Source organism: Pseudopodoces humilis, chromosome 7, assembly GCF_049639895.1.
Source record: "Pseudopodoces humilis isolate 2021_Gansu_Grassland_sample_001 chromosome 7, ASM4963989v1, whole genome shotgun sequence".
Lineage (NCBI taxonomy): Eukaryota > Metazoa > Chordata > Aves > Passeriformes > Paridae > Pseudopodoces > Pseudopodoces humilis.
In genome coordinates this window covers 8,926,032-8,946,675 of record NC_142206.1, presented here as the reverse complement: position 1 = coordinate 8,946,675, position 20,644 = coordinate 8,926,032, and the positions used below count along the sequence as shown (strand labels likewise).

The 20,644-nt window shown below is 44.8% G+C and overlaps 1 protein-coding gene across 1 annotated transcript; it reads left to right on the top strand.

Moving 5' to 3' along the window:
- Positions 1–1,727: 1,727 nt before the first annotated feature.
- Positions 1,728–17,621, top strand: NAT10 (N-acetyltransferase 10). The gene is made up of 28 exons (XM_005531773.3): positions 1,728–1,911; positions 3,430–3,521; positions 3,878–4,049; positions 4,342–4,464; positions 4,798–4,859; positions 5,124–5,238; positions 6,556–6,663; positions 6,761–6,894; positions 7,243–7,336; positions 7,702–7,800; positions 8,330–8,466; positions 8,563–8,687; positions 8,976–9,126; positions 9,528–9,624; positions 10,453–10,569; positions 10,659–10,760; positions 10,867–10,941; positions 11,422–11,538; positions 11,704–11,837; positions 12,308–12,356; positions 12,797–12,890; positions 12,987–13,097; positions 13,437–13,609; positions 13,715–13,834; positions 14,427–14,525; positions 14,891–14,964; positions 16,064–16,147; positions 17,182–17,621. Exons 1-28 carry the CDS (start codon positions 1,804–1,806, stop codon positions 17,273–17,275), a joined length of 3,060 nt encoding a protein of 1,019 aa, XP_005531830.1. The 5' UTR covers positions 1,728–1,803; the 3' UTR covers positions 17,276–17,621.
- The last annotated feature ends 3,023 nt before the right edge of the window (positions 17,622–20,644 follow it).

The window sequence follows — 20,644 nt, the reverse complement described above, 5'->3', positions numbered from 1 at the left end:
AACTTGGCATTTGGTTCTGAATTAAAGTTTTTTGCTCTTGCTATAGTTTTATTAAAAGCCAGATTCTTTTCCCCTCTCTTAATACTCATATTTTATGAGTCAGAAGGGTGTAACTAGCTCAGTTCCAACTCTGCTGGCCCACTTCTACCCAACAGCAGATCAAGAGGACACCTAGAATTTTGGTCTTGAGCTAAATTTTAGGAAATATCCATTAGACTTTTATTAAATGAAAATGTATTTCTTCTTTTGAAGTTCTTGGATTTTAGAATTAATTTTAGTAATGCTTCTAGCACATAAAAGTGTTGAGAATTTTAGTTTGTTGTCAGTTTTAAATTTTCTGATGGCCTTAAACATACCTGTATATATGTCTTTGCATTTCTTTAACTCAGCGTTGGAAACAAGTTGGTCCATGGCTTATGTAAACACTTGAAAAATAAATCTATTTAAATGGTTTATGTCCTTCCCTTTTAAGTAAATATTTAATACCTTAAGGGATTGTCTTGCTACACTTCTGTTGCATTGGTGGTTTTGTTCTCAATGACTGGGTTTAACTGGGTTCACCTAAAGAAAAAATTTGTTCTACAGCCTTTATGATTATTAATTCAGCATTTTTATAATATTTTCTTATATTTTAAAAAACCCTGAATACATCCAGTGTTATTAAACACTTTTCCTACGCTGTCACCTGGTTTTAAATATTTTGTTGTTTCAGTGTTAAAGTTTTTTTGTTTTTTTTTTTAAAAAAAAAAAAGGAGACAGTATTGAAAGCTAGGAATAAATATGCAAATAGTTCAGCTCAGCTTTGGTACTGAAAGGTTAGCGCCAGGAATTTTAACTTCTATTCAGTTTCTCAAACTGACTTTACTGTCAGTTTGAGAATTAAATTCCATGTTTCTGAATCCTTGCTGGAATTTCAGGTCAGGTTGATAAATCATTTTCTTGTTGCTGCTCCACAGTTGTGAAACTTGGGATATTGTATGGAAAACCTCAAACAACTCTGGTTGATTTATTAAGAAGCAGAGCTTAAATATTAGAAGCTCCCTACTCTTACTGAGGAGCAGGATTTCCTGGGGGTTCGTTTAGTATCCTGTAATATTGAATCCTAAAGATTTGTTTCTTTCTGGATATGTTGTGTTTGCTCTCTGCAGTCTTGTTTCCTCGGGAAAACTAGCTCCAAATGCCCTTTTATATATATATATATATATATATATATATATATATATATATATTTGATTTTGTCATCTCTCCCCTCAGGCGCAAAGGCCACCCAGACTCAGAGTTTGCTGGTGTGGAAATGGAATTATCTTTATAAAATCAGAAGTTTGCTCTTTGTGCCCGCACACCTGAAGGGCTCGCAGGCAGGATTTCTCTAGAACAAAGCGTTTAAAAAAACTAAACTCGATGTTGCCTTTGCGACTGAAGTTTGGTTCATCCCCCTTTTACAGCCGAAAGTCAAATAAACAAACAAACACCACCTGTGGGAGATGGAGGCTGCTCAGTGTCTCGCAGGGATTTTGGGAGCCGCCTGGAGGCGGTACAGGAGTCCTTTCCCATGTGGAAAGCTATTTTCAATTATTCTGCTTGAAAGTTCGATATACAGAGAATGTGTGTTTATATAGAAATGTGTCTTTAGAAATATCTCTTTGTACGCGTCGCGCAGGCGGCTGGCGCGGGCAGCCCCGGGGTCCTTCCACGCTGCGCGGCGCCCGCGCCCGGCCCCACGTGGCTCCCACGTGGTGCAGCGGGAGCGGAGCCGGGGGAGAAGTTCCGGGAGCCGCGGGAAAAGCTCCGGGAGCCGCAGCCATGCAGCGCCGCAAGGTGGACAACCGAATCCGCGTCCTCATCGAAAACGGCGTGGCGGAGCGGCAGCGGAGCCTGTTCGTGGTGGTGGGCGACCGCGGCAAGGATCAGGTAACGCCGGCCCGGAGGGGTGCGGGGTCTGTGGGTGCTGAGACCCAGCCGAGCCTGCCGCAGTCCTTCAGTCCCTGCTCCTCCCTGCCTGCAGCAGGAGTTAAACCTGCACGGCCCCAGGTAGTGCAGGGGCCTGAGGGGGAGGGACCTCGTAGGCACGGAGGGGTTAGAAGTGGTGCGTGAGATTTTCCTTAGAGATCTCCTGCCTGGGAAGCTCATGAACTTCAAATGAAACTCACGGCAGCCTGGGGTTTGTGTGTTTGGTTTGGGTTTTTTAAACTGGGGCAAAGGATATTAGATTTTCTGCCAGCTGGAGGTTTTTTCCCCTCGGTTCTGCCCTGAGCTGTGATAGTTTCTCTCTCGGAGTGGGCTTTGAGTCATCTCGCAGATGAACCTACTCGGTGAAGTTGTGTGGAGGAAATTAGTTGCTAAACTCGTTTTTCTTTAGAGACTCTGGCCTCGTGTTTTTGGAGTGGGGAGGGGAAGAACAGCACGGCAAACCCATGGTGTTTTCGGATAAGTCAATTCACAGAATCACAGAATTGTTCAGGGTGGAAAAGCCCTCCCAGATCACTGAGTCCAGCAAGGCCAAACCACTCACTAACCCACATCTCCAAGTGCCACATCTAGGTGGCTTTTAAATCCCTATAGGGATGACAGCCTGGTCAGGGAAGAAATTTTGCCATGTATCCAACCTAAACCTCCCCTGGCACAGTCTGAGGCCATTTCCTCTCCTCTCGTCCCTTGTTCCTGGGAGCAGAGCCCGACCTGGCTGCCCCTTCCCATCAGGGATTTGTGGAGAGCAATAAGATTCCCCTGAGCCTCCTTTTCTCCAGGCTGAGCTCCTTTCCCAGCTCCCTCAGCCACTCCTGGTGCTCCGACCCTTCCCCAGCTCCATTCCCTTCCCAGTACACCCTTCAGCTCCTCAGTGTCTTTCTTGCAGTGAGGGGCTCAAAACTGAGCCCAGGATTTGAGGTGTGGCCTCTCCAGTGCTGAGCAGAGGGGAACAATCACTGCCCTGGTCCTGCTACTGTTCTCTTCTAACTGCTGTGTAACTGATAATTCATTTATCTCCAGTTTGTGGGCAAATAAAATAAACTAATTATAAAAAAAAAAACAAACTTTGAAAATAATGAGTTATTCAGGTGGCAGTACAGGAATGTTGGCATTATTTACTGATGGGTTCTGGCATCTCTCAGGTCTCGTTGTGTTCAGTGTTTATTTGAAACACTCTGGAAAATCCGTATGAGTGGATTATCCGTAAGAGACAAACGCTAGGAACTGTGTTTAGCCTGGAATTATCAGTGTCAGTTCTGCCAGAGAAGGGAACTAAGGAAACAGGAGTTTAAATCCAGTGTCCTGCAGCCTTGGAGAAGGCACAGACACAGCTTCACTCCATGCCAAGGAATCCCTCTGTTCTCCACAGCAGAAATACAGCTGTAAAATGAAGTTTAGAAAAACACTTTGCTTTTTGGTGTTCCCCTGGGAGCTGTTTGTGAGTGCTGTGTGCTTTGGCAGGTCGTTATCCTTCACCACATGTTGTCCAAGGCCACAGTGAAGGCCAGGCCCTCTGTGCTGTGGTGCTACAAGAAGGAACTGGGCTTCAGCAGGTGAGAGATCCCGCGGGTGTCTTCCTGCTCTCTGGGGAGCCAGCACTGTAGGCTGAGGGATTTGGGTGTGAGTGGTAGCCAGGATTGTTCCTGGAGAAGCTGGGGGAAGTTTACTCTTCCAGGACTGAAATTTGGCTTCCATAATAGAGTTGACACTGGCAGAGAGAGACACGTACAAAGAAAGTACCTCTGGTTTTTCTACTGTAGCTCTAACACTGACTCTACTGCCCTGGATCAAACTCCCCCTCACCTTTTTAAACTCACAACTTGGGTTCATCAGTTGTTTAACCTCAGTCATATTTAGGACTGAGCTCTGCTTTCCCAAGAAAACTCGAGTAACGATTATTTTGCCCCAGCCACCGGAAGAAGAGGATGAGGCAGCTCCAGAAGAAGATTAAGAGTGGAACTTTGAACATCAAGGATGATGATCCCTTTGAACTGTTCATAGCAGCCACAAACATCCGCTACTGCTACTACAATGAAACTCATAAGATCCTTGGGAACACCTTTGGGATGTGTGTCCTTCAGGTGAGGAATTACTTGGCTCCCAAAAGCGCATTACAATAATCAATTGAAATGTTGCAGGAATAGTTTTTTTTGCTTTTGCCACTTCAGTTTTGGTGGCCTTGCTTATCCCTCAGGAGTTGTGTGAGGGCAAGGTGGCCTTATTGGTAGGAGTTGTGACAGGACATTGGTTAGTGCAAATCTAAGTGTGAATTAAACATTGAGGAATAAAGTTTTTAGGCTTTCTGTGCCTTTCAGTAGGAGCCAACTGCACTGCTGGACTCTGGGCAACTCTGAAGTTCTTCTCATTCCCCAGGATTTTGAAGCCTTGACTCCAAACCTGTTGGCCAGAACTGTGGAGACAGTGGAAGGTGGTGGAATTGTGGTGATTCTGCTGAGAACTATGAACTCCCTGAAGCAGCTCTATACCATGACCATGGTATGTGCAGCACAATGTGTCTGTTCTCTACCAGCAGCTACATTGAGGTGATGCTGAGTGGGTATTTATTGATTCTGTAATGGGCTGTTATCTTCCTTCCATCATCTTTCCTGCTCCCTCTTCATCTGGATTTAGTACACTCAGGCAGTCCTGGAATGCTGCAAATGTGGGTGTTTCACAGTAAAGTTGGAATCCTGTCTGGGATGTGCTGTGGCTGGAAATGCAGAAACAAGAGTGGGAAAGAAGGGGTCACAATCCTGTAAATGTCTCTGTCACTGGTGCCCCTTCTCCAGACTGACATTTTCTTTCTGTTTTCTTTGCTTTTTCTTTCAGGACGTTCACTCTCGGTACAGGACAGAGGCCCACCAGGATGTGGTGGGGAGGTTCAATGAGAGGTGAGTGACTCAGAGTGCAAAGGATCTGGGCTGTCTGCCCAAGGAAAGCACCAGGAACAATGTTGGATATTCCTGATAGGAAAACATCCCACAGGTTTGCAGTGGAACAGGCCTTTTTTGGAAGCTGAACTTGCAGCTCAGCTGTGGGTAGCTGTAAATACTCAGCTGTGGGTAGCTGTAAATACTCAGTGTTTAGAAGAGAGTTCAAATGAACCACCAGGCAGTGGTGCTGGTTTTTTTATTGAGTTTTCTTTGCCTGCTCAGGTTCATTTTGTCCCTGGCCTCGTGCAAGACCTGCCTGGTGATCGATGACCAGCTGAACATCCTGCCCATCTCCAGCCATGCTGCAAACATCACTCCTGTCCCCCCGCAGTCCCAGGTCAGTGAGTGATCTCAGCCCTTTTCCCTGGCAGAAATCCCTCTGAGTTTGCCACAGGGTGTTAAAGATTTCAAAACAGGGATTTTTTTTTTTTTTTATTTCACCCTAATTTATATCAAGGGATGGCATTGCAGAGAGCAAGCAGAACATTCTGCAAAAATTATGTGGGTGAAGCTTGGGAAGCTGTTCTTCCTATACTCTGCTTATTTTTTTCAAATTTTCTCTCCTGTCTCTTTTTGTGCTTGCCCATATTTATTAATTTTCCTGTACTGCTGCTCAGCTCAGGGAGGTGGAGCTTGATTGTGGTTGCATGGAGGGATTTCAAGCTGATGGATACATGGGACAACACAAATAAAAATACTTTTTTGGCAGTTGGAGGGTGGGAGAGCGCTTTGGAAATAAGTATATTGCAGGCTCAAGACACAGCTGGAAGCTGTGGCAGTTGTTTCAATTTCTGAGTTACACGTGTTACATTCCAGGAAAAATTCCCTAAGGATAATCTAGACACAATATTTGCACTGTTAGAAATGTATCCTTTTATCACTTCCAGTTGTAGGCTGCAGTAAAGTGGAACCAGTTTTTAGTGGAAATCTTGAAGCATTTGAACTGTGCTGTGTGGCCTAAGAAATAACCAGCACAGGTTCTGTCAGAGATGGTAGAAACATTCTAATAGGATGCTGATTTTAAAAAGAAAACCAAAATAAAGCAATCCCTTTTTATCATTAGAGCTGCACTGACAGCAGCACAAATGCTTATCTGTTGGCTGGAGAGGCTGGTGCTTTTGGAATTTTAAGTGACAACCAGGAAAATCGGCCTTCATTCCCATCTAAAACAGATTGTGTTTGTGTCCAAGTTTAATGTTTGGCTCTGAAAGTCTTGATATTATTTTGGTATTGGTGCTGCAGTAGTTCTTCCTCCTGCACAATCACTTCATGTCACAGGTGTAACAAAGATCATGAATGTCCAAAGACTGAAAAATGAATGAAATTGTTCAGAACACTTTTATATAATCTGTTTTTCCTAGCAATGCCATTCTCTTAATCACTATGTACTGCAAAATCCTTCCCTTTTTTCCTCCAAGCCTGGGGAGGTCAGGATTGGGGAACGCCTTTGTGACCATTCTCCTGAAAATGCCTGGAAATTTAAGTTTTAAATACATGTCTGGCCATATAAATTCTCATGTTTTTGTGGAATATGTTCTTCTTATGGTAACTTTTCCTTCCAAATCCTTCTCTGCCTGACCTAAGGTGTCAGAAGACACCACAAAGGTAGAATTGTGCTGAAATGTCCTTGGCTCATCCTGTTGTGTGCCTGTAGGAGGAGAGCCTGCGGCCACAGGACTTGGAGCTGAGGGAGCTGAAGGAGAGCCTGCAGGACACACAGCCTGTGGGAGTGCTGGTGGATGGCTGCAAAACCCTGGATCAGGTTGGTGTGCTGGCCAAAGCTGAGGTTCTCTGGGCGTGGCAGGTCATGGTGTGACAAAAACTCACACACTCTTTTCTGGGGGTTTTCTAATCCTCAGGCAAAAGCAGTTCTAAAATTCATTGAAGCCATTTCTGAGAAGACCCTGAGGAGCACTGTGGCATTAACAGCAGCCAGGGGACGAGGGAAATCTGCTGCTTTGGGGCTGGCCATTGCTGGAGCAGTAGCTTTTGGGTGAGTGATCCCCCTCTTCCAATCCCCCAGGCCTTACCTGCATCCCTGAGTCTAAAAAAAAAAAACAACAAAACAACAAAACCAAGATGTCAGCATCTAATTTCTAGTCTTAAATCCCTCATTTTCAGTCTTGTATCTTTTGATTGCTCCATACACTGTTGGTCAAATTTTACTTAAAACTCAAAATAATCATGCATGAATTGAGATTAAGTATCTGTAGGAATCTGCTGTGTTTTGGTTATTAGGTAAAGTCAACCCCTCCTAATAAAAACCCATTCTATTTAGTACCTACGTGGTAAAATTTGTTAGAAAAATCATTCAGCTCTTGTTTTGTGTTTTTCTCTGCAGTTACTCCAACATCTTTGTCACATCTCCCAGCCCTGACAACCTTCACACTCTCTTTGAGTTCATATTTAAAGGCTTTGATGCACTGCAGTATCAGGTATGGGGAGCAGACTATTTTACAATACTTCCAAAGCATTCCTGCCCAGGAGGTTTTACACCTCATCTGTGCTTTTGGCTACATATATTTGCAACTAGCTTTTTGTTACTATGTTTTGTAAAAAAAGGAATCGTGGTAGAGTTATGTTTCTTTCTCTGTTTTTAAGCAGGGTAAACCAGTTTCTATGTGAAGCAGATTTTAACATCAGTAAATAATTTCCCAGTTCTCAGGCCTTTGAAGCTTTTATAATAATTTTTGATTAAAACGTGAAATAAGTGTTTGAGCTTATTTTGATGATGATGATGGTAACTTATTTTTTTCTTAGATCTTGACTTTTTATATTGTTTAAAAATGTTATTTTCCAGGAACACCTGGACTATGAGATTGTTCAGTCCTTAAATCCAGAGTTCAACAAGGCAGTGGTCAGAGTGAATGTGTTCAAGGAGCACAGGCAGACCATTCAGGTAATTGGCATTCTTGCCTTTCCAATTTTTGTTCCTGGCTGTTGTTTTTGCCAGTGTTGAAGTTGTTTTGATTTTAAGCATGTTCATTCTGTGTGACATGTAACTGTCCTGGTGGGTTTTGGTGTAGGGCAGATCTTTAGGGAGTGACTTCCTCAAAATACCTTTTCTCTTTCAGGATATAACTTGTAGATTACAAAGCTCCCTCGTGGGTTTCTCCCAAAACAAAAGCAAAGGAAGGTGAAAGGAGCAGTGCAGGAAGAGCTTTTAGTGATTAGATTTCCTTTATTTTCCTCACTTCTGCAGATGAATTTGTTTGAAATTGTGCTAAACAAGATGTGTGAACCAGTCCTTGTTAGGGCAGCATAAACCCTCTCCTGACTTTGTTTTTCCACATCTCAGTCTCTGGCTTGCTGTTTGAGGAGAACAGGGACAGCAAAGAGCTTTCCAGGGCTTCAGCTTTGAGAATTCTGATGTTTCCCTGATTGCAGGTAGGCTGCTGCTGGCAGTGACCGTGTCCTCTCGTTTGCAGTACATACACCCTGCTGATTCTGTGAAACTGGGCCAGGCCGAGCTCGTGGTGATTGATGAAGCTGCTGCCATTCCTCTGCCCCTGGTGAAGAACCTGCTGGGCCCTTACCTGGTGTTCATGGCTTCTACCATCAATGGGTAAGGCTGGAGCAACCACTCCATGCTGGAGCTTCCCCAGAGCTCTGGGTGGCTGCCCTGTTCCTCGCTTCAGCTTTTCTGTGTTCTGGTTTCCAGGTATGAGGGCACAGGTCGGTCGCTGTCCCTGAAGCTCATCCAGCAGCTCCGCCAGCAGAGCGCCCAGAGCCAGGTGACCCTGACAGCAGAGAACAAATCCACAGCCACTGCCAAGCTCACCTCAGGTACAACACCTCTGGGTTGTGTGTCACCGTGGCTGGGGCTGCTGTCAGCCAGATCCCATGGCTGTCCCACAATCCATGTGCTTTGCAGCTGTGGGAAAGGGCTTGTGTGGGGAAGTGATGAAACTTGGCTGGTTTTCCCTCACAAGTTTCAGATGGAAGGCTTTTAAGAGGTAAAAAATCAGCAACTGACAGATTTCTAATGTGGGAGCCCTTCAGAGCACAGGAATCCTGTGGGATGCTTGTCTGGCTGTGGCTTCCAGCACTGAATGTCCTTTGCAACCCTTGCAGCTCGCACGTTGCACGAGGTGTCCCTGCACGAGTCCATCAGATATGCCCCTGGGGATCCTGTGGAGAAGTGGCTGAATGATCTCCTGTGCTTGGACTGCCTCAACATCACCAGGATCATCTCTGGCTGCCCTCTGCCAGACACCTGTGACCTGTATCCTCACTGAATGTTTCTCAGCCTGGTTGATAGTTGGTTCTGTAGCTGATGGGATAAGCTCAGCACACGATCTTTTCCTAAGACCTCACTCCTGGAGTTAAGCTCTCAGGGCACTGCTGGTGGTATGTTGCCAGGACATCACCAAACCCCAGTTTGCTGCAGAGACAACCTCAAGGAAGGGTTGCATGAAGGGAAGCCCTTGTTGGAGTTTGGCTTGGAAAGGTTTATCTGTACAGATGAAGGATGTGAAAGCTGCAAACACTGCCCAACATCATTTATTCTTGTAGATTAAGCTGTGTCTAAGAGGACAAGCCAGTTTGTGGCCCAGATGTTGAAAATAAACAGGAAGCTTTTTCCTGGTATCCAAGGAGGTTTTTTTCCTTAATTCCTGTGTTTAGATACTATGTAAATAGAGACACACTCTTTTGTTACCACAGAGCATCAGAAGTTTTTCTGCAGAGGCTGATGGCCCTGTATGTTGCTTCACACTACAAGGTAGGGCTTGAACTTGTTCCATTCAATTTCAGTCCCAATTTCAGTGTGGAATCGGCTGGGGACAGCAGTGCGTGTTATGACAGCCCAACTGAGATTTCTCAACAGCTTTTGTTGCTTCTTGTTGTGTAGAGCTGTGTTCTTCTTTCTCTGAGATCTCTGTCTCAGTCCTGGCTGGACATACTGGATTTTCAGATAATCTGGAATACTTTTGCCTTGAGAAAATGTGGAGACTAGAATTCCAAATGAGCCTCCAAGCTTATCAGGATTTTATCAGTGCTGAACCTCGTTTGCAGTTCTCTTTACCATGTTCTGGTGGCCTCAAGTTCGTCAGGAGCAGCACCATTATGAGGCTCAAAAGAGTAATGCATTTCAAGGTTTCAAGATCAGGGATGATTTGTAAATATGAGTGGGAAAGTCCCCTGAGTCTGAGTTCTAAAAATCCGAGGCTTATAAAAAACATTTAGGATCTGGTACTTAGGAGGTAAGAAGCTGTATGAAAACAGGAGTTCAGGTTCATACATATTAGAGCACACAATTTCCCCTGAGGAAAACAGATACTCTCTGGGGGTGTGACAGCACGAGTTCCAAATTTCTTAATAGCTCTAAATTTGGAAAATAGAGGGATTGTTTAGAAATCAGCTGGCCTTTGAAGCTCTCCTCATGGAATAACAATTTGGGTAACACTCTCAGGCACATTTCTGTAGCATTCTTGGGGTTGTCTTGTGCAGGGCCAGGAGCTGGACTCAATTCTGATGGGTCCCTTCCAACTCAGGGTATACTGTGATTCTCTTGACAGTTTTTCATCTTTCTGATGTCTTTACCCTCCAGAACTCCCCCAATGACCTCCAGATGCTCTCTGATGCCCCTGCCCATCATCTCTTCTGCCTTTTGCCACCTGTTCCACCCACCCAGAATTCGTTACCGGAAGTCCTGGCTGTTGTTCAGGTAAGAGAAGGACTTGAGTGTCAGTTTTGATCCTGTTGATTAGGAGAAAGCATTTTGTGTGTGTTCATGATTTGTGTCTTTCCTGGCAGGTGTGCATGGAGGGAGAGATCTCCCGCCAGTCCATCATGAACAGCCTCTCCAGGGGAAAGAAAGCCTCTGGTGATCTTATTCCCTGGACCATTTCAGAGCAGGTGGGTGATTTAGCTGTGCACTCGCACCCAGGGTGTATTTCATGTATTTCTTGTTTCTAGAGTGCCTAGCTGTGTCCTTCAAATTGACTTTTTGTCCGTTGTGCAGTTCCAGGATCCGGATTTTGGGGGCCTCTCCGGTGGGCGTGTCGTTCGCATCGCGGTTCACCCGGATTACCAGGGGGTAAAATACCTGGGACCCAGCTGTGGTGGTGCCATGGAAATGGCTCTCCAGGCAGAGCTCAGAAACAGTGAAAACACTGCAGTTCCTCCAGTTTTTAGCATTTTAAGCTCAGGGCACCAACCCAGTGCTCCCATCATTCTTAGGCAGCATGGGAGCATCCCAAGCTGCCATACACAATCCAGATCCAGACATGTTTACTGTGACATTACCAAGTGTTTGGCATTTTCTGAGTGCCAGAGTAAAGCCCCAAGAATTATTACACAGCCCTGAACTACAATGGTTGATGGTGATTTCAGGCACCCTGGTTCTGTACTGTCCTCCTCCCGGGAGCTGCCACATGGCCAAAAAGAGCATTTCTGCAGTGACTGAGTGATGTCTCCACTGCTGATTGTTAATAGGTTTTAAGGGGGGAATGTTGTTGCCCTGTGATAAAAAATAGAGATCTCGTTTTGCTTACAGGGTGTTTTTGCTTCTTCACAGATGGGCTATGGCAGCAGAGCTCTGACTTTGCTGCAGATGTACTACGAAGGCAAATTCCCATGTTTGGAAGAAGAAACAGTTCAAAAGCCAAAAGAAATCACAACTGTGAGCAGTGAGGTAATTTTTTTTTAGTTTCTGTCGTTCTAAGCTGTGTAATTTTCCCTGTAAGTCTCCACTCTGTAGGGAGGAAATACTCAGATTTGGTTTTCATACAGAAGAAGAGCTTTAATTTACAGCTTTCTATGGGCAGTGCTGCTAACTCATTCCCACTTTCTTTTCCAGACTGTTGGTTTGTTAGAAGAGGTTGTGACACCTCGGAAGGATTTACCTCCTTTGCTGCTCAAACTGAGCGAGAGACAAGCTGAGCACCTGGACTATCTCGGGGTGTCTTATGGCCTGACACCCAGATTGCTCAAGTAGGACATGGTTCTATTTCCCAGTTATATCTTGCCCTTCTGAAAAAGATAATGAGCTTTACTTGCTCAGTTTTTCCAGGGTGTAGAAGTAACGACAGCCTGTGATAGGTAGGGAGTAGTTAAATTCTAATCCCTGTGACCTGTAGAAACTTGAGGTGCTGCTGACTTCAGAGCTGCTGGTTGTTTTCCTGACTGATGTAAAATGCCTTTCACAGCACCTTGAAAGTCTGTGCATTTTTTGAAATCACAGTCATAATTTTTCACTCCCCAGAGCTGGACTCTCAGTCAGGTGAGTGCTATTCCTGCTTTCTGTCAGTGCTCATTTGCACTGATTGTTGGAGTGACTTAAGAGACCTGTGTATGTTCCTCTCCAGCTATCCTTGTACAGCAGATAAATTGCATTTAACCACAATTTATTAATGTGTGGTCAACAGCTCCATGATTCTCAGTGTGTTCCCTCTTTCTCCCAGGTTCTGGAAGCGTGCTGGATTTGTGCCAGTTTATCTGAGGCAGACCCCTGTAAGTACCACACTGTCCCTGAGTGAAAATCCAGCCCTACTGAAATCCCTGGGCATGTATTCTAGTAGAGTCTGTGAGAAGGGGTTTGGGGCAGGAAGGTTTGCTGAGGCTGCTTTTAGGGCTTGGTTTATGTTCATTTTTTTCCTTTGAGCCTATTGTTAAGGAGTAGAGTTTTAGGGTTGTGAATGTGGGCCTTGCACATAAAAATTCAGAGCTGTTGAGGGCTATTAAAATGGTTATTGGTAAAATAGCTGAGATTTACAAAATTCTAGAAGTTCACAGGTTTTCCATTAGGTAGAGGTGGTCAGTAGCAGTTGATGCATTTGTTGTTGCTGATTTAGAAGATATTTCCCTTCCTCAGCTGAGCACAGAGTGCAAAAATTTCATGGGGGTGATGGGAAATCCATCACAGAAGCACAGAATTGTATCTTATTTATCAGAATGACCTGACCGGGGAGCATTCCTGCATTATGCTGAAGATGCTCAATGAAGAGGACTCTGAGCAGGAACCTTGGCTCACTGCTTTTTGGAAAGGTAACTCTGATCCTGCTGACTCTGCAGGAGCCCTCTGTGCTGTTTATAATTCTAGAGGTCCACTGGGATAATTAATTTTGTCCTCTTGCCCTGTAGATTTTAGGAGGCGCTTCCTTTCCCTGCTTTCCTACCAGTTCAGCACCTTCTCTCCCTCCTTGGCACTGAATATTCTACAGAACAAAAATATCAAACAGCAGCCCCAAGCATGTGAGTACCCTGACTGGGACAGCTGTGTGTGCATGACAGAGCATGGCTGGGGCCTGGCACCTGCAATTTACTGTTTTCTCAGGATGTTCAACAGAGGAGAATCCTCTGGGAGATTCTTGGTACCTGTGTCTTGTGGGGTTTTAGTGCCTGTGTTGGTCAGAGGGTTTTTCTGCTGCAGCAAGGGAGCAAACCTCTTTTACAGCAAGACCAATGAGAATTGTTAAAGACAAAGGAAAAATATTAAATAATATATGAAGCTGAATAAATGCTAAAGACTGAGATCCTGGGTAGCTCTGAAGAACATTCCTGGCCTTGCTGTCTTTTTCCCATCCCCACCAGCCATCAGCCGTGCTGAGCTGGAGTCCGTGTTCATCCCGTATGACCTGAAGAGGCTGGAGATGTACTCCCGAAACATGGTGGACTATCACCTCATCATGGACATGGTTCCCACCATTGCCAGGATGTTCTTCCTCAGCCAGATGGGAGATATCTCCCTCTCTGCTGCACAGTCGGTGTGTATGGACGGAGTGGAGCGAGGATTTGGGAAAAACACAGCGGGGGCAGTGGGGAATGTGTGTCTGTATTTGCTCTGTGACTGAAATACATCTTTTCCTCAGGCCCTTTTCCTAGGGATTGGCCTACAGCATAAATCTCTGGACCAGCTGGAAAAGGAGCTGGAACTGCCCAGCAGTCAATTGATGGGGCTCTTCAACAGGATCATCCGCAAAGTAGTGCAGGTGGGAGCAGTAAGACAAGCCTTGGTCATGTGGGACAATCATTCCAATATTAACAGAAAATAGGGCACTGAGAGAGAGCTGGATCAGAGCTGGGCATCCTTGATGCATCCCCAGTTACTTCTTGGCAAGGTGGGGAAAATCCCAGCTGGAAAACGTGTGGCAACAATTTAAATCACCATGGCAGGGGCTTTGGAGCTGGATGATCTTTAAGGTCCCTTCCAACCCAAACCACTTCATGATTCTGTGTAGTGATTTTACAGATAAAAGTGCCTATCTTATGGTTTTCCATGTTGAAATGCCTTGACCAGGATGCTGAGCAGATAAGCCATGTTGCCTGAGCCATTGTTCAGAGCATTGGTGGCATCTCGGGTTTCCTTGGAAAAAAATAAAATTATTTTTCCAGTGTTATCTTGAGGTAGACTTGAAATCCAGTGAAATAATTGGAAAGTTTTGAATCTGCTTCCTGGTTTTCTTTCTCTCTAAGGTTCAGGATAGCAAAGCTTTGAAGCCTGGCATTAGGAGTTCATTGTAGAGGTGATAAATGGTGTTTTAAAAAACAAGTCTTACATGTGCTGGGTTATTCTATTTTCAGCTGTTCAACACAGTCCAGGAAAAAGCTGTGGAGGAGCAGATGGCAGCAACAAAAGATGTTGTGATGGAGCCAACACTGAAATCTTTAAATGACGATTTGGTAAATACAAACTTCATTCCTGGTTCATATGTAAGCACTTCTGGGAGTTTGCTTGAGGACAGAAACATTAAATTTTCTTGGATTTAAAGGGTTCCACACCACATCTGGCACTGTAAAGGAGTTAAAACCTTACAGGTTTGCATTATGTGCACCTGTAGTTGTGCTGCAATATGGGGTTTTCACAGAAAATTACAAGTTTGTGTGTACAAATAACATAAAAATGCAATTAGATAAAAGAGAGAAGTTATTCAGCACCAGCTGGTATTTATTTTAGGAGATGCATTTGTGGGAAAAGGCATTTTCCTCCCATGAGAAAGTCATGGTTGCCCTCAGGACCTAATGCATCTTGTGCTGTCCTGTTGCAGGAGGAAGCTGCAAAGGAATTCCAAGAAAAGCACAAGCAAGAAGTGATGAAACTGAAAGAAATGGACCTTACACAGTAAGAATTCATCTGCCTGGGTCTCAAATCTAGTTTTTCCCTGAGTGGAATGCTGGTTGTTGCTGGGATTTGTGCACAAGGCTGTAGGTGCAGTAAACCATCAGTAAATGAGAACTGGTGTGTATTGTCAGCAGTGGGTAAAACATAAAAAACCCAAATCAACACAAAAAGAGCAACCAACCAGTGCTTTTACTTAAGGGTCAGCAGATTTCTTTCTGGATCAACAGGAGTTGCAGATGCCACTGATTGTCTCTCTCTTCTCTCTCCCCTCCCACATTTTGTCTTATAAACACTGTTCACTGTGCTCATGTCCCAGGAAAGTTGTCTGGCTTAGCTCTAAACTGATCTCTGTTAAATCTGGCAAAAGGAATAAAAGCTTCTTTGAATCTTTGGTTGTCATGTTTGAAGAAAGGACAAGAATGGATGTGATTTGAAGTGACTTGCCACATGAAGGAACACAAGTCACATAAAGGAAATAATACAACCAACATGTTTTAAAATTAACTCCGTTTTGTAGCATTGATAGTGCTACATACTGGACTGACTGAGTTTCCTTTTTCTCAGCCAGAAGTAGATTTTTGTTCTCCATGAGGAGAGAGAGAGATAAAAATCTATTTTGAATACTTTTCAATGCAGGTAATATAAAACTTGAGAGGATTTGTCCAACATTGTTCAGCTTTGTGGACAAGGCCTTATCTATTCCAAATCTCCAGGAACTTGAGACATGGAGAGCAGTCACTCCATTTTGCTACACAATTGCTTTGTCTCTTTAAATCTGGGTGTAATTTCCAGGGTGCTTGAACACCAAGGGCCACAGGACATGAGTTTATTTGAGTAGCAATTACTGTCTTTATTTCTCTTTTCAAAAGCAAGCTGCAGCTCTTCACATTTCCCCAGACTGATTTAGAAAAGCTGTCCCATGCCAGCTTTGCCAGCCTGACTTCAAGTATGTTTCCCAAATCCGATTTGGTTGGGTGCTGGCACAGTGGCTTTGTTTGCAGAGTAGAGTGTGCCTGACAGTAGAAACACCTTATTTTTAATTTTTTTTTCCTTTGTGCTAACAATTTGACTTGATATTTCCTTCACCTTTCCCACTTAGGTACATTATCCGGGGGGATGATGATGAGTGGAACGAGGTGCTGAGCAAAGCAGGACAGAATGCTTCTGTCATCAGCTTGAAAAGGTAAAGGAACTTGAAATATTCCAAAGATCTCTCTAGTCTTTCCTGCTGGCTTTGTTAAAATGTTTTCTAAAAGAGCAAAGCCTAAGGGTTCACTCTTAAGCCTAAGTGAAGCCTAAATGCAGGTTAAGTGAACTCAGTGTCCTGGATAGATCCTCAGTTTTCCTGGGGAAATTGGGGTGTGAGCAGCTGCAAGCTCTACTACCCAGTGGTTCTGTAAGGATAGTCCTCTCTTCATTAATTTGTTTAATCCTGACTTTATTGCTGATGATCTGGTCCTGATCCCACACAGAAGCTGGGACTGTTCCTCCCTTGGGTCACTCATTCCACTTGACTGCCCCATTTGCTTTGGGATTTAACACTAGGTGGGAGCCCCTGGAGGTGCAAATTCAGGGAAGAATTCTTTCAAATGTGAGCTTGAGCCTGGAAAATGTCCGTGTTTCTGCAATTCCTTAATTTTCATCCATCTTCTTTCTTCTGCCTTGCCCAGCATGTAATCTTCCCATATTTTCCCTTGGGGATTTATAGCTGAGACTTCCCTTCTCACTTATTTCTGCTTCCTGGGGTGCCTGACAGCTCAAGTAACTAATTATGTGATCTCTATTCCCCCCTTTCATGTTTTTGTCCATGAATGCTGGAAGCTGTAAGTTTCCAAAAGCCTTCCAGGAAGGAGTGAGTCTTAGCAGTTGCTTAAAAAGATCAGAGCTTGGAATTCTGTTGTGTTTGCTTGAGACAGAGTCCAGTGCAGGGACAAAATTGAATGTTTAAAACTATCAGTGGTAGTTTCTCTTCTGGGTACTCTAAATTCCAGATGCCCCATTTAGGACAGATAAAGTTTTGAAAAATAAAGACAAGAGCTAAAATTTAAGATCTTCTGGGTTAGAGAATCTCAGGACACTATAAAATCTAAGTCAGGCTCTTGTTTGTGCTTTTTCTAGCACCAAGTTTAAATTTTCTCCCTCACTCCTATTTTACAACAAAAATTTCCCTTGGCAATCCAGTGTATTTTTAACAGATGTTTTGTTCCTGCTTTCCAGTGAGAAGAAAAGAAAACTAGAAACAGCACGAGGACCCAAACAACAGAAGAAATTTAAGAAGACTAAAGATCTGAAGCAGAAGAGGAAGAAATGACTTAAAAGTCAACCAGTGAACTTGAATGAACAAGTGCTGGGTCTGTAGTAGAGAAGTCCTGTTCGCTAAAGCAAGAGACTATTTTGGAGGGAAGAAAAATCCTTAGAGGCATTTTTCAAGTGTTTGTATTGTGGGAAGAGCAGTGTTCAAGTGTTTGTGTGAAGATTTTTATATGAATTGTGACTGCAGAGTGTGAATGAGGGACTGGAATGCACTGGGATATTACAAAGGTGCTTGAGCAGCTACAGCATTCCCATTCCAAGAGGGCAGATCAGCCTGTAAACTTCCTGCATCTTAATGGTTCTATGGTTTATTAAACAAGAGTTTGGACAACAAAGGACAGAAATGTGACTCTGCCTTAGCACTGCAGCACAGTGATCTCTGCAGCTGCTGGTTCTGGTAGTCCTTTGGAGCTTGAGGGGGCTTTTATGTACTTCGTGTTTGGGGCTGATCACTGCACACTCTGTCTCCCTGCTGTCCTAGAGCTGCCCCTTGGCTTTGGTGGAAAGTTTTGTGCTCTGGTTGCCAGAAGTCAACACTATTGTACCAAAACCTGGTTGTGTGATCTCTGAGCTCTGGGGGGCAGTTGAGCAGCACAGCAACTTGGCAATAACTTTGTGCCAATCTGGAGCTGGGACTTGCTGTTACTCTGGGTCTGCTGCCTGTCAGACTCCAGAGGCTTCAAACCCAGGGCAGACATTTGCCATAGAGTGTTTGAATCCTAAATGCCCTGGTGCATTGCTCTGATATTCTTCTGGCTTTTTGCTGTGGGGGTTGGGAACAGAGACAACCCTGCAGCTGATGCACTGCTGTGTTGTATTTACCTGCAGATCTCACAGCTCCTTTTCCTGGCAAATCCTAAGGAAACCCTTTCTAGGTAAAGACAGCTTTTCTTCTCTAGGAGGCTGATTTTAATTAAGCACAGATTTTGCACAACACAGCCTGTGCCTGCCTGTGGTTTGGAAGCCTCTACGGCGTTGCCACCACAGCTGGTGACTGTGGCACATCCCTGAGCAGGGACATCTGCAGCTGCAGCCCTCAGAGGGGCTGGGATCACCCAGCAGCACTGCCAGGGCTGTGGTGGCCACTGGCTGCCCTGGACTGGCTCCAAAGGTCTTGGAAAAGGAGCAAACAGAAGGCAAGGAGTGTGAGGCTCTTGAGAGCTGTGGCCAGGAAGTGCACAGAAGAAAAGGTGAGTGTGAATTCCCCCTGGTTTTGCTGTTACTGTTAAAAATAGTGGTGTGCACCCTGAGATGGTCTGTCCTCTTTATTCCTTGTAGCCTGTTGGAGTGCTGGCCTGGATTTGGGAGGAGCAGAGTATCTTGGAGCTGTGAGGCTTTTCCTGACAGAAATCCATGATGGGGATGTTTTCCCTGGCTGTCCCAAGGGGAAGGAACAGTTTTGGAGACTTTGCAGCCACAGGCTGGGGATGCATCCCCTGAAAACCTGTTCAGGATTGTTCATCTGACTCTGCCTGTGGCTTCCAGGGACCCCTCCTGGAGTTCTGGATATTCCACTGCTGTTTTTTAAAGAAGGAATTCCAAACACAGTAAGTCAATCATTCAGTCTGAGCTGTCACAGTGGTGGGTTGTGAGGAGGAGGAAGGAGGGGTAGGGGGTGGTATCAAAGACATTCCCAACTGGATTTGGGGCCATGCACTTCAGACACTTACATGGGCATTAAAGGGCTGGTCCCAGTGCTCCAAGCCCTGTGGTGGAGGTGAGCATGGGAAAAGGGGCAAATTACCCAAAAAAAATAGGGAGAGGGAATGATTTAGAATTCCTGGCCTTCCTTTTTTAACAGAAATTTATTTTGAGGCCCAAGCTTAAAAAACCTGGAGTGTGTGATTGTTCCCAAGTGTCACACTTCCAGACTAGGATCTGATGGGGTTATAGCAGAACCATGGAAGGTTTGGTTAGAAGGTACCTAAAAGCTCATCCCATTCCAACCCCCTGCCCCAGGTTGCTCCAAGCCTCATCCAGCCTGGCCTTGGACACTTCCAGGGATGGGGCAGCCACAGCTGGGTAACAGGTAACAGATGATGTGTCTGACTCCATTTCCCTTCCCAGCTGGGCAGCAGATGAGTGGGAACACTGCACCAAAACCTGTTGGAATTCCAGCTTCCAGCTCCACATGGGGCACTACATCCAGCTATGAACACTCACCAGAGCACTTTTGCCATGGACCAAGTCATCCCCTGCAGCAGGAAGTCTCCCATCCCCATGGATTCCCCTCCCACTGACCCAGCGTGTTTTCCACCTCCTTTGTCCCAGACAGGAGACACTGGCTGCTCCTCTGGGCAAGGGAAAGGCTCCTGTGCTATTCCTAAAAACAGAACACTTGGAATTAGTGCCCTGGAAACACAGACCTGTCCTTCCAGGGTCATTGCCAGCATCAAATGAAAATGACATCCTGCCCCAGTGCATTTCCAGCAGGACTGGACACTCCTGGCCAAGGTGACCAGTCCATGGAAGTTGCACCTAGGACAATCCAGGGGGATTTAAAGTTGGATTCTTTCAGATTCCATTGTGCAGAAGCTCCAATTCTTTTTGCCACCTCTTGTTTAAATGTCTCCCTGCAGGAAGAGGTCAATCAGTCTTTTTAATGACCAGATTCCAGAGGCAGGGAAGACCAACCAGCATTCCCTGAACATCTCTATCACTTCTATGTCCACCTGCAACGAGTGGCTGAAGGCCAGGAGCCAGCCCAGGACAGGCTCAGGGATGAGGCTTCCAACACAAATCATTCCAAGATGATTCCATGATGTCTCCCTGCATTCATTTTGCATGGTTTCCTCTCAAATTTAGATGATTCTTTTAAAGGAAAAAAAAAATCTAAAATTATTTCAGGAATAAAAAGGGGAGTTGTAAAACATACAAGAATCATTCCTACATCCATCAAATAATTTTTAATTGGACACTCCTTCCCTCATCTCTTTCCTTTTTTAGCTTTCCTGGAAATCCTGGAGTTGTGATCCCACAGTTTCTCCAAGAGCTCTTCTGGGATTACTGGAAGGTTTGCTGTGCCAGAGAGCCAAAGGGGGTTTAGAACACTGAATCCTCTGCATCTTTATCCCTTAATCAGGTTTCCCCAGAATGGCACTGTGGGAGAAGTTTGGAATTACTAGAAATGGATCAGGTACACATTTTTTCTCCACTGTTTTTCAGCTGTTTTTATATTCTTGGCATTGCCCTCAAATATGCCCTAGAGCAGTGCTGTGAAAGGATCTATCAGAGGAACATCCTGCAAAGGGGAAACACCTCCAGCAGCAGCTGGAATGATCCCATTTCTGTTCTTACCTGGTCTCCAGGTGCTCGTGCCAGAGTTCCCACCAGCCATTGCCATTCCTAAACAAGAGCTATAGAAGAC